Below are 14,276 nucleotides of genomic sequence, written 5' to 3' on the forward strand. Positions count from 1 at the left end.
AGGTGACACAGTTAAAACACGAAATATATTGTGATGAACTTGAAAAAATTGATATAAAAAGTTATTTTACTACATACATGACAGGTGAAATCACACCCGAGGGCGCCTGAGGACACTTAAGAATGACGCCAAAGATTTGGTGAGGCTTTTTCGCCTGTTCATTGAAACGAACCGTCCGAATCGATTCATTCGATTCAAACTTCTCAATGCTGGTTTGGAGAAGACTGTTGGTGACGCTGTCTCACGTTGATTCATTGTTGAAACCGCATTCTTGGCAAAAATCCCCATCACAGTCGATGTTTCCATGAAAATGAGTTAATGCTATATTTGGTCATGACCATCCTGTGGTGAAAAGTGTATGCATGTTTTAACAAAAACATATAATTTATAGTTTTATTGTAAAAAACTAAATAAAGGATAAACATTGAGGTGGTTTTCCTGGGTTGCCTGTTGTCTTCTTCATAACCACATCCTTTGCTAAAATTGTTTGGTGTTATGAAAACTGTTTTATGTCGAACTCTTCTATAAAAAAATACATTATACAGCTTTAATGCGTCACTTTGTGTTAAAGCATCTGCTAAATGCATACAAATGTAAAACATAAACATTCCTTGTACTTGGAAGTCTGCGTTAACCTCTTATTATCATTTCAGGTCAATTTCCCAGATGTGGAGAAGGTTGAATGGCTGAACAAGGTAAACCGGTCAAAACATTTTATTCACATTTGTTTTTTAAGTCAATCCCATAATCCCATGCATCACCCTTCCATGCCCGACTCCACCCTTCCTTGTGTCATGACAGCTGCGATGCCCACATGCATATAATAAAACTTTGTTTATAATTAATACACACAGCTGTTTATGCAAGTCATGCATTGTCAATATTGTCAACATTTATTACATTCGATCCGTTAGCCTCTTTAAATTGAAAAGAGGGAAATAAATTACATTTTCATTGCAATCGTTTTTATGAGTATAGTGTTGGTCTTCTTCGGTGTTATGAAGCACACAGAATTGCCAGTAATGCTTTAGTCCAGCCTTAGATGCACAAATATTTAGGCTTGACATTCCTTATCGATTCACAAGGGAGATATTTAACACTGGCAGTTATCCCAGCCGAAAAATTCAAGAGACTGTACTCTTGTTATACCCCGTGTGCATGACTCACAATGCTATTTCTGAAATGCATGGTTTTGTAGAGCAGTTGCAAGTCATAATAACATGAAAAATGCCTTGGCAACTGGCGCTTAAGCTTCTGTTATCAGCTTTTAACCACAGCAGGTCTCTATAGTGACATGACAAACACAAATGGTGCCGTGTAAACAGCTGCGAGCAAAGCAGAGAATAGACAGGGGTGTTGAATGGGGTCACGTATTTGTGTGTAGCACATAAACTATTTTACGGGTTGCTCACCTGTTTTTATAAGGGTGTCTGAATTGTGTACAGTTATTAACAGTACAACTATTGAAGTATAACTCTTATTACAAAATGGTTCATCTGAAAGGATGACTCAGGTATGTCTTAGGGTTTTAAGCATGCATTATTTACAGAAAGACAGAAAAGCAAATTAGCTTTTAGGGCTGCATGGTATTAACAAAAAGTGAGATATGCAATATGCCAATGCTGTCATTTGCAAAATCTTCTAAACTATATTAAATATTAAAAAAACTACATTATGTAACCAACATACACTTAAAATTTTTCCACACATCAACGCATGCACATGCATTCATACACACACACAGAACATTTTGACAATACATCATTTAAAGTAATAAAAACTTTCTTTTTACCATTGCATGATGCATATTGTGGTATTTTACTCGTTTCATCGTGTGCAGAATAAAAGTTTTTATTTACATCACATGTGTGTGTGTGTACTGTGTATGAAAAAAAAATAAAAATAAATATATATATATATATATATATATATATATATATATAGACTGTTTCATCGGACTCAGGTGATACACGTCTGGATCCGAACCTTACTTCCGGTTTCCTTTTTTTAATGGTCTGACTAGTTGCCAAACTGATCTCTTGAACAAATGCCTCGTCGAAAATAACAAATGTTTTGGTTTCCTAGGTAATCTATGTGTTGTTGTTTTGCTTGTCGTATAAATAAACTACGTTTAAAGTACTTTGTTGTTATTTATTATTAGCGGAGTTTACCGGAAGTTACGTGCGGACCGCGACAGCCGCTTGTTTATGTTGTTACTGCTATTATTGCTATATATATATATATATATATATATATATATATATATATATATATATATATATTTATATATTTATTATAAAATACACACACACATGCATGTATATATTTAAGAAATATTTAAATTTTTATATACATTTGTATATTTATTTATAATTTATGTTATATATAAATACTTAATATATTAGTATATTTATTTCTTAAAAATTTACATGTATGTGTGTATTTATATATACATAATTATTATATACAGTACACACACACACATATGATGTAAACAAAAACCTTTATTCTGCACACGATTAGTTAATGATTAATCGTTAGGCAGTCCTATCGTGCTGTCCTATTTGTTTATTTAAGGAGTTTTATTTTACATTCATTTAAGACATACAATACTGATAGTATCTAGATAATCCATTGAAATGAATTAAATGTCAATTAAACATTTTGTTCACATTTTATAGCCCATATGTAAAATCAATCCCATAATCCTATGCCTATTCATGCACGACCCCACCCTTCAATATGGCACAACAGCTTATTTAGGACATACGGTTTAAAAAAACTATGAACATTTATATTTTATTTACATTTGATGCCATGAATAAAATCCTAAATTTAAGGAAAGGTGTAATAAAATGAAAGTATGGCAGAATGAATGACATGGGTTGCAGATTTAGTCAGAAATATTGTAATAACGTTATTGCACAATCCTTTTCTTTCCTAAGATTATCCATCAGGCTTGGCCTTTTATCGGACAGTATTTGGAGAAGTTGCTGACAGAAACCATAGCTCCATCCATTCGTGGATCCAGCAGCCATCTGCAGACCCTCAACTTTACCAAAGTAGATTTTGGTGACAAGGTAATAAATACAAACTGTTATCCAATGTAACATACTTCCTTCTGTTTAACCGCAGTTTTAATGTGGGCGTGGCCTAATTGCAACAGAAACTATTTAGATGAAGTGTTCTGTCCTTTTTCACATTTTCTAGGTTGATAGATGTAGCGGGGACCCAATTATAGCACTTAAACATGAAAAAAGTCAGATTTTCATGATATGTTCCCTTTAAATATATAAACATACAATATGTCAAATAAAAGAACAGATCCCCTCTGCTTTTAAACTTTTCAAATATGGTAGGTTTCTTTAGAAATACCAAATTTTGAGCAAAACGCTGAGATATTTGCATATGGGTAAGAGCGCAACCTAGTGGATAATAGCGAAAATATGGATTGCCGTAAAACTCACAGGGAAGCATTTTCTCTTTATTGATGAGATAACTTGTCAATGGCAGGGAAAGAGTTAAGTTTAAAGTCATTTTAAACTGTTGTTGCGTATTATAATGGTGAATTTTTAAATATACACATACATACATATATATTATAAGTTATACATAATTATAGATGTATTACATCGGATAAACTATTATTATAGGGCAACGTTATTGCAAGTCAATATGTGCAGATGCTACAGTTTCAATTTGATTGAATCTCCTCTCAATATTCCAGCCTATGAAGGTGGTTGGAGTGAAGACCCATACAGAAACTAACAAAGGTCAAATCCTGCTTGACGTTTACATCAGGTAACACATTAATTCATTTACAGGGCCACACGACAGAGGTTCCACAAAGAGTAATTGTCTGTTGTGAACTCAATAAGCTAAGTGTTCTCTGCATTGCGTCTGTTTTTTACAAAGCGATTTGACGTTTCTTTGCAGTTATGTGGGAAACGCTGAGATCAACGTTGAGATTAAGAGGTATTTCTGTAAAGCAGGTGTGAAGGGAATACAGGTGAGTTTCAGAAGACTTCTCTCTTATGTGTTGTAACAGGAAAACTAATACACAGCCCCACATTTATTGTTTCTTACTTTTACTTTGTCCTCCAGCTTCAAGGTATGATGCGTGTGATTTTGGAGCCTCTGATTGGTAACGTCCCTATCGTGGGCGCTGTGACCATGTTCTTCATTCAAAGACCTGTACGTTTCTACAAACATATTCTTAAAAAATTTGATTACACGGCTTGTTGGAATGTTTGATTCTGATTGGCCAGTCGCGACATTTGCAGGTTTGTTATTTCTAGATAACAATTGTTAAAAAAACTAATAACACACGGTAATCCGGATGCTGCAAATCATTTTGACAAGTACAGTTTAATATTGCACAAAAATGTAAATATAAATGTCTTTTAATAACATATATCATTGCATTATATTTACAAATTATTAAAGGAATATTCCATTTTCTTAAAAGAAAAATCCAGATAATTTACTCACCACCATGTCATCCAAAATGTTGATGTCTTTCTTTGTTCAGTCGAGAAGAAATTATGTTTTTTGAGGAAAACATTGCAGGATTTTTCTAATTTTAATGGACTTTAATAGACACCAACATTTAATACTTAACTCAACACTTAACAGTTTTTTTCAACGGAGTTTCAAAGGACTATAAACAATCCCAAACGAGGCATAAGGGTCTTATCTAGCGAAACGATTGTCATTTTTGACAATAAAAATAAAAAATATCCTCTTTTAAAGCACAAATTTTCGCTTAGGTCCGGTCCAGCGCGACCTAACGTAAATGCGTAGTGACGTAGAGAGGTCACGTGTTACATATATAAAACGCACATTTGCGGACCATTGTAAACAATAAACTGACACAAAGACATTAATTAGTATCATTCCACATACAACATCGTAGGAACGGTCCTCTTTCTCAACACTTGTAAACACTTGGGCGGAGTTTCGCGTTCGTCCTCTGTGACCTCTTGATGTGATGACGTGTTGCGTGGGGTCACGCTAGCGCATCACAAACGGATCTAGACGAGAAGTTGTGCTTTAAAAGTGTATATTTGTTATTTTTATACCCTTATGCCTCGTTTGGGATTGTTTATAGTCCTTTGAAACTCCGTTGAAAAAATCTGTTAAGTGTTAAGTATTAAATGTTGGGCTCCACCAAAGTCCACCAAAATGAGAAAAATCCTGCAATGTTTTCCCCAAAAAACACAACCTCTTCTCGACCGAACAAAGAAAGACATCAACACCCTGGATGACATGGTGGTGAGTAAATTATCTGGATTTTTCTTTTAAGAAAATGGAATATTCCTTTAAACCAAATAGCGACATTTAACATTACTTATCTTAAAGGTGCCGTAGAATATAAAACTGTATTTACCTAGGCATAGATGAATGATAAGAGTTCTGTACGATTGTTTTCTCCTCCTTATGTAAACTTAGTTCATACAAAAGACCGCTGGAAAACAGGCCAATCTCAACATAGCACTGACTGTGATGTTACGCCCCAACATTAAATTAAGTACAATGTTGCTACAATGCTGAAACAAAGTTGTGACTGCTGAGTCAATGCTAGTTAAAGGATTAGTCCATTTAAAAAAAAAAAAACCAGATAATTTACTCACCACCATGTCATTCATCCAAAATGTTGATGTCTTTCTTTGTTCAGTCGAGAAGAAATTATGTTTTTGTGGAAAACATTCCAGGATTTTTCTAATTTTAATGGACTTTAATGGACCCCAACACTTGACAGTTTAATGCAGTTTAAAATTGCAGTTTCAAAGGACTCCAAATGACCCCACACGAGTTATAAGGGTCTTATCTAGCGAAACGATTGTCATTTTTGGCAATAAAAATAAAAATATACACTTTTAAACCAAAACTTCTGGTTTCCTCCGGTTCTGTGCCATGCCAGCGCGACCTCACGTAATACGTCATCACGTCAAAAGGGTCACGGATGACGTATCGAAACTCCGCCCCAGTGTTTACGAGTGTGGAGAAAGAGGACCGTTCCGACGTTGTTGTACGTCAAATGATACTAATTAATATCTTTGTGTCAGTTTATTGTTTAAAATGGTCTGCAAATGTGCGTTTCATATATGTAACACGTGACCTTTTGACGTCATTACGAAATTACGTGACGTCGTGCTGGCTCGTCACACAGAACCGAGGAAGATGAGAAGTTGTGGTTTAAAAGTGCATATTTTTTATTTTTCTTGCCAAAAATGACAATCTTTTCGCTAGATAAGACCCTTATGCATCATTTGGGATCGTTTAGAGTCCTTTGAAGCTGCAATTTTAAACTGCATTAAAACTGGTTGGGGTCCATTAAAGTCCATTAAAATTTTGGATGACATGGTGGTCAGTAAATATCTGGATTTTTTTTTAAGAAAATTGAATAATCCTTTAATGCTATATGCTAGCGTGTAGTCTGAAGTCCTATTATTGACGTTACAGTTACGTTTTGCAGCCCCATACTGAAAAAAACATTAAAACTTACCACTTAAAAACATCCATTAACAATCTCCGAACAATTAATTATTCCTCAAATTCTGTATCTTCGTCTGATACAGACTCAAACATAAGGTCTGTATACACACACAGAGAGCTACTGAAGGAGCTGCTCTGAGAAACAGCCAATCAGAGCAGAGCTCAACATTATTAATGACCCTTTCAAATAAGGTAATAATAGACCATTTTATTCTAAAGACAAATTCTAGGGTTGTAAATGGACCCGTAAAACCATCTCTGGGTTATTTTTGCACTTAATAAAGCCACAAACCTTCTATGTAGATATCAGAGACAATTTAACAGATTATTTCAATGCATTCTTTGGCACCTTTAAAACAAAATAAATAAATGGGTTTTCCTTGCGGAAGGTCTACATTCGTTCAATTTTGATATTTAATGTTCCTTATGTTACTTATGAAGTAAATAGCCGTGTAATAAGCGGGATAGGCAATAACAATCGGTTGCCTATACATTATCCCTTACTTATATACTAACATTTATTTATATTTAATAAGTTAATTTTCAACATTTTCTGCTCTTTCTTGTTTTATGTTAGAAACTGGACATTAATTGGACCGGTTTGACCAATTTATTGGATATTCCAGGGCTGAAGTAAGTTTACACTGATTAGAGATACATACATTTATACTGTTTAATTGAGATTGTTATACTCAAAAGTCTTTATCTCTGCTTAAATTTTTAACCTGTCTCTTTTTTAACACTTTCTCTTTTTGTCTCTATCAGTGTGATGTCAGACACTATGATCATGGATGCAATTGCATCGTTTTTGGTGTTGCCCAATCGGCTCACAGTTCCTTTAGTGCCAAACCTGCCTGTTGCCCAACTGCGCTGTCCTCTGCCCAGGGTAACATGCACACACACACGCGCACACACACACACACACGCGCACACACATGCTCCAAGCACAATAACAAATGACTGTCTTTCTATCTCTATAGGGAGTCGTCCGCATTCACCTACTGGAAGCTGACGCCTTGGCCGCTAAGGATAACATGATGGCGGGCTTGTCTGACCCGTACGCCCTGCTCAGGGTGGGCCCGCAGACCTTTAAATCCCGACATCTGGACAACACACTCAATCCCAAATGGGAAGAAATATATGAGGTGGGTAGAGCAGAATGGCACCGTGCTGTTACTGTGAGCAGTGCAATTCATTTAGTCTGGTAAAAATCAAACCAGGCTCAAATGTATGTACGACGCCACTTTAAATATCGCACTATTATAAAATCACATGTTTTATATGTCCTCCGTGTCATCGTTTTGTGAAATGCATAACCGTTGTCATCATTACTGTCCGTGCTGTTATTATAGCGTGTGTGTTTGGTGTTGCATGCGTGTTTGTACGTCAGGTCATCGTTCATGAGGTTCCCGGTCAAGAGCTTGAGGTGGAGGTGTTTGACAAAGACCCCGATCATGATGATTTTCTGGGCAGGTACCATCATTAGTGTTTATCTTCTTTACTCATTGCATGTCTCATTTGTTCATTCGAATGCATCGTATCTTGTTAAAGGGATAGTTCACCCAAAAATTTAAATAATGTCATTAATGACTCACCCTCATGTCGTTCCAAACTCGTAAGACCTCTGTTCATTTTCGGATCACAGTTTAAGATGTTTTAGATTTAGTCTGAGAGATTGTTGACCCTTCATTGAAAATCTATGTACGGTTTCCATGTCCAGAAAGGTAATAAAACATCATCGAAGTAGTCCATGTCACATCAATGGGTTAGTTAGAATCTGTTGAAGCATCGAAAATACATTTTGGTTCAAAAATAACAAAAATTACGACTTTATTCAGCATTGTCTTCTCTACCGCGTATGTTGTGAAGCGCATGCATGAGGCTAAAGTCACGTGACTGCAGTGTCGTACGACGCACCTGACGTGTTATGTAGTGCGCCCCAGCAGTTTTTGTTTGTTTGTTTTTTTGTGCGCCCAGGCTTCGTTTACAGTCTTATGGTGCATTCACACCAGCCACGGTAGAGGCGACAAAAACAAGCTATTTGCGCGTATGTGGACGCTTGAACATTTGAGTTTACTCGTTTCATTCGTGCGTGAAATTCTAGTCATTCGAGACATTCACACGGAAATTCGCGTCATGGGAGGGGCTTCTGCGACTCCGCTGAGACACCGCTTGCTTCCTTTAATCACGTCACTACTACAGCCATGTCCTAATTAATTAACATGGCGCGGAAATCCGCAGAAGTTCAGATTTTTCAACTGGCGCGTTTATCGCAGGAACGCTCAATTCGCACGGAACGTGCCATCCACGCTGCAGGATGCCTAATCGAGTCTTTGCATTAACTTAACATGTAAATCACTCGGGTTTGCCGCCTCTACCGCATCTGGTGTGAACCCAGCATTAGGGAGACACACACTGTAAGTTTGAAAAAAAACCTTCGCAAACTTGAGGATAACACGTCAGCCGTGTCACTGCAGTCACGTGACTTTAGTCTCACGCATGCGCTTCACAACAGACGCGGAAGAGAAGACAATGCTGAATAAAGTCATAACTTTTGTTATTTTTGGACAAAAGTGTGATTTTGATGCTTCGGCACATTCTGGCTGACCCGCTGATGTCGCATGGACTACTTTGGTGATGTTTTTGTTGCCTTTCTGGACATGGACAGTATACCGTACGTAGATCTTCAATGAAGGGTCAACAAGCTCTCAGACTAAATCTAAAACATCTTAAACTGTGTTCCGAAGATGATCGGAGGTCTTACCGTGAGTTCACACCAGCTGCGTCTGAGGCGTCAAATTCACGTCTACTGCGTCTAGTTTGCCGCTTTAACATTTTGAGTTTACTTGCTTCAAAATCTAGTCATCGAGACATTCACGCGGAAATTTCATCATGGGAGGGGCTTCTACGACTCTGCTCGCTTCCTGTAATCATGTCACTACTAGAACAAGCTCCTGAATGCTTAACGCGGTTTTCTGCCAAAGTTCAAATTTTCAACTCGCGCGTTTACTAGATGTGCGAATGAGGTGGAACTGCGTCCACCCCACCACGCTAAACGCCTCATTTGTGCCACAAGACCTCCAGACTCGAGTCAACGCGTGTTCACATTGAGTTAACATTGAAATCACTCGCCTCTACTGCGGGTGGTCTGAACGCAGCATTACGAGTTTAGAACGACCTGAGGGTAAGTCATTAATGACATTATTTATATTTTTGGGTGAACTTTCCCTTTAAATCTTTATGAAAATCACTTATAATGTCATGTATGATGCTTTACAATAATTTTTCACCCTCGCTCTGCTTCGAATGAGACAATGGCAGTCACTTGTTTTAAAACAAATGTGTTTGACGTCAGAGTATTTAAGTTCTGCAAGTTAAAAATGCAATGAAAATGCTAAAAGATAGGATATTCATGATTTGGCATTTTTGGGTTTGTGTCACACTGTCCTGTTAACATCAGTGTGATACCAAAACTGTAAACTTCAGCTTTACCACTTGCTAATCTTTCTTTTCTCTCTTTCTTTCTATTTGTCTCTATTTCTTTCTTTCTGTATCTGTTGTGTTCAGGATTAAACTAGACTTGGGAATTGTGAGGAAATCTCAAATTGTTGATGAGGTGAGAGTCTTTATTCATTAAGAAGAGTCAAACTAATTGTTTGCATGGACTCTAATGGCTTTATTCTTTATCCCATTCATCTCATTGATTTTTCTAAGATGATTATTTATAGGTCACTTTGCATTAAAGTGTCTGCTAAATGAATAAATGTAAATGATATTTTGTGTCTCCACATTAGTGGTTCAACTTGAAGGATGCTCAGACTGGACGGGTTCACCTTAAACTGGAGTGGCTGACACTGGAACCCACCACAGAAAGACTGGAACAGGTCACACATGCACACAACAACCACAAAAACATTTACACACTTCAGAATGTGATTCAGTTATGCAAAAGTCTTGGGGCACCACCAGCTTTGTTGTTTTAGTTAGGGAACTTAATAGCCCAGAAAAATCTGTCAATCATTTTTAAATGTGTCCAAGCATGTTTTGGGACCACTGTGCATACAGTACTCACACACACAAAAGACATTAAACCAGGTACTTTGCTGCAATTGGGTGTGTCAGGTTTTCACACATGCAAATCGTCTCCACACCCAATCCCAGTAAACAGACACTTAATTTAATAAAAGTGAAATGCAAATGTAAGTAAACGTCAACTGTGAGCTTGCTCACAAAGTGCACACTTACTAGTGCCAAACAGTGTGGGCAAACAGCACTTAACCCTTAACCACAGGCACGCACCTCATCTCTCTCTTTTTTTTGCTCTCTCACTTTCAGGTTTTAAAGAGAAATGAAAGTGTGGTGAGTAAAACGGCAAAGCCACCTTCATCAGCCATCTTGGCGGTGTATCTGGACAAAGCTGAGGCACTTCCTGTGAGTAATACTCTCACATCCTCTTCCTGTTGCTCTCTTTGTTCTCTATTACATACTTGGCTAAAGTTTAAGGGCATAATATCAATACCAGTCCGCGCATTTTATTAAATATGACGAAACCTTCCTTTGGGTACACTTGGGAACCCTTCAGTTAGAAAAACAACTGACTAATAAAAGCAAACAAAGCTTGGGGCTAGCTTAATTTAACACAGTTTAGAGTTGTGATATTGTCATAGCAAACTAAAAATAGGTAGGTGGGTTTTCCCAAAATTTGATGTAAATAAGCAAAAGTATTTGTGCAAGGGTTGGGTGATTCTCACGAAACCATTGAAACACCACGGCACTAATGATTTTAGCTTTAAAATGTGTAATATAGTAACATTAAAAAGCATCAGAATTAACACAATACTGTGTTCTACCTTGCACAATGTGTGATTTCAACATAAGAATTTATAATTGGAAATTTTATCTCATTTTCTGCTGAAATTCTCATTATCGCAGTGTGTCCGGCTATGTTTGAACATGCGTTATGTTGTAATTTAATCAAATTAACACAAAAATATTAAGAAAAAAAATAAATGGATGTTTTGCTAGACTACTTTAGATGACAGACAAAAAATTTACTGAATATACATGTATAATAATAATGAAGAAAAATTAGGAAAATGATGTGTCCATGCCTGATGTTCTCATCCTCCGCAACACTTATTGAGAACAAATTAAGCACACATACAGAATTTTAAAAAAGTTTGATTTTGAGTGACCAAGCACATGGACCAGTTACTTCAAGATGGCTACCAGGTAAGATCATTTTTTTACAGTTAATTTGAAATATTGTCTTGTCAGAATGCTTACACGACATTTTGATTATCATTACCGCAACAGATGCTTATTAAATGTTAATTTAATTAATAGAATCATAATACTTTGATTTTAAATGCATGTGCAGAATCTCCAAATTATGTTCTTTCAGGTTTGTCATGTCATTTTGAACATATGTCAGTGTTGATGTTTTCTGACTGTTGCGGTAATGAGATTTTTTAGGACTAATTTTTTAAATTATGTTACAAAAAGTGTTAAATGATAAGTAAAAGTTTTTAAATTAATGTTCCCATTTACTCCAGACTTTGTTTTTCAATGTCTGGTGGGAAAAAAAGTAAATTTAAGCAATTTTTACATTTTCATGCTTGACATTTTTAAAACCAAGTTTTTGTGAGAATCACCCGGTTAGATTTATAGTTGAAGAATAGAAAATGTTGTCACCTAGTATGAGACGTCTTGTTAGCTATGATAGTGTGTGCTTTTGGTTACCCACAACCTGTAGTTTTCCTTTGATGTTAGTTTGGCAGCAGACTGGCTGACGCCCCTCTCTGCACCAGGGTAAAAGCAGGACAGGCTACAGAAACAATTAAATGTAACATTAGCTTGGCCTTCACTTATTCAGCTCATGGTTATATAATTCAGATTGAAAACTCATACCATTTCCCCCGGCATCCAGAAGATTTGACTATAAGTGCAAATATGAGAATCCACCTGGAGACACACGCTGATATCTAAAGCTCTTGAAACAAGTACACACTTGCCCTAGCGATCCTCGTCACGGGCAGTAAACAACATATAGGTTGCCTGAAAAGTTGCCTTGGAATATCTGTGTGCAGAATTTTTATAAAATGCATGGTTGTGCAAATCTTGTGTTTTCAGATGAAGAAAGGCAATAAGGATCCAAATCCCATTGTGCAAATTTCAGTGCAAGATGTTACACGTGATAGTCGGGTAAGACAAACACATTTTCCATTCAAGCCAACAATACCAGACACCCCATGCCAGACATTTCCATTTAAAACACAGATTACATAGCTTTATCTGTGAAGAATGTCCGAGCATACAAGACGTAATTTGTTGTTTGTTTTAGGCGTTCCTACAGTGCACATTTTCACTTACAGCAACTAAACTGTAAAGCCGCCTTTCCACTGTACTTAACAAATGATGGCCGATAAACCAGAAGTCATTCATTCCCTATGTAGAGTTGCAAAGGGGTTGCGTGAGGTGACGACCATCTGCGGGTGCGTAATTTTCGGATCCGTTTTGAGTGTTGGATCCGATAAAAAATTTTTACTTGTGCGACTACACCGCATGCAATACACGTTATTACTTTTAATCTTGTCTCAATATGTTCTCTCCCAAAATATTGGCGGTGTTTGGTATATATGCGTAGCTGTTAATTCATTTGTATTTATTTATTTATTTATTCCACTATAGTGAATATTTATAGATTGTGCTGAAATGAGCTTCTCTATTATGTTGACACAGAATTGCGATTAAACTGAAATTTCATGACGACTGCCACTAGGGGGCGAACTCCGACAGTCGTGTCCGAATGTCGTGTACAGTGGAAAGGCGGCTTAACCAACATGATAACAATTGCACAAAAATTATTCACACATAAAATACTTAGTGCAGACCAAAATGCACATAAACAGTCCGCAAAACAATGTAGTAGTGCAAATAAGAACCATAGACTGTAAAAAAGATGGACGACGCCCGTTCGCTTTCTTCCATTGGTGAAAAGTGAAGCCGCCAGTGTCCTGATACGGCGCTGACATCTTGGGTTTTTAGTTAGCGCAGTAGCGATTTCGTGACCAGTCCTGCGACATAGTGAGCAGGAAGTAGAGACGCGAAATCAAGGCCCCGCCGTCGCTCTCTCAGAATGCACATATAACAGCTGGCAATCATGATGTGACACAACCATTTTTATAGCATTAAATAACTAACTAAAAACAAACTTATTTTCAAGACAAGCTCTTGAATTTACATCAGCGTGATAAAAACTACAGTAAATGACAGAAACCAGCTTCGGAAAAAAGATAATTGAAGTGTAATTAAATTGTTTAGTTGGTCTCAAGTCCCATTGAATAGCATGGGGAGGCGGGGTTTATGATCTAAACTGGGACCATTCACTGGGGGGGGGCGATCGAGACGTTTTGGCTTCACTTTTCAGGGCTTGTGCGGCACGCTTGATAAGAACACACTACAGTGTAAAATACAAAACAAAAATGATAAACCTAAATGGCATAACACAAGTATTGTGCAAAACTTAAAGGGACACTCCACTTTTTTTGAAAATAGTCTCATTTTCCAGCTCCCCTAGAGTTAAATATTTGATTTTTACCGTTTTGGAATCCATTCAGCTGATCTCAGGGTCTGGCGGTATCACTTTTAGCATAGCTTAGCATAATCCATTGAATCTGATTAGACCATTAGCATCACGCTCAAAAATGACCAAAGTGTGATATTACGCAGTGCCCCTGCTATTGAAAGTTACCAATGGGACTATTTTCGGCTGCTGC

At 37.0% G+C, this 14,276-nt stretch overlaps 1 protein-coding gene across 1 annotated transcript in view; it reads left to right on the forward strand.

Moving 5' to 3' along the window:
* esyt1b (extended synaptotagmin-like protein 1b) overlaps positions 1–14,276 on the forward strand; it is a 42,551-nt gene that overhangs the window by 976 nt on the left and 27,299 nt on the right. Inside the window, exons 2-14 of the mRNA XM_073870483.1 lie at positions 654–695; positions 2,946–3,080; positions 3,728–3,801; positions 3,937–4,009; positions 4,105–4,194; positions 7,076–7,131; positions 7,264–7,384; positions 7,479–7,643; positions 7,889–7,971; positions 10,066–10,114; positions 10,293–10,382; positions 10,834–10,929; positions 12,631–12,702. Of these exons, the coding sequence (XP_073726584.1) occupies positions 654–695; positions 2,946–3,080; positions 3,728–3,801; positions 3,937–4,009; positions 4,105–4,194; positions 7,076–7,131; positions 7,264–7,384; positions 7,479–7,643; positions 7,889–7,971; positions 10,066–10,114; positions 10,293–10,382; positions 10,834–10,929; positions 12,631–12,702 (1,146 nt within the window). The remainder of the gene's footprint in view (positions 1–653; positions 696–2,945; positions 3,081–3,727; positions 3,802–3,936; positions 4,010–4,104; positions 4,195–7,075; positions 7,132–7,263; positions 7,385–7,478; positions 7,644–7,888; positions 7,972–10,065; positions 10,115–10,292; positions 10,383–10,833; positions 10,930–12,630; positions 12,703–14,276) is intronic.

The sequence above is a fragment of the Misgurnus anguillicaudatus genome, chromosome 8 (assembly GCF_027580225.2).
Source record: "Misgurnus anguillicaudatus chromosome 8, ASM2758022v2, whole genome shotgun sequence".
Taxonomy (NCBI): Eukaryota; Metazoa; Chordata; class Actinopteri; order Cypriniformes; family Cobitidae; genus Misgurnus; species Misgurnus anguillicaudatus.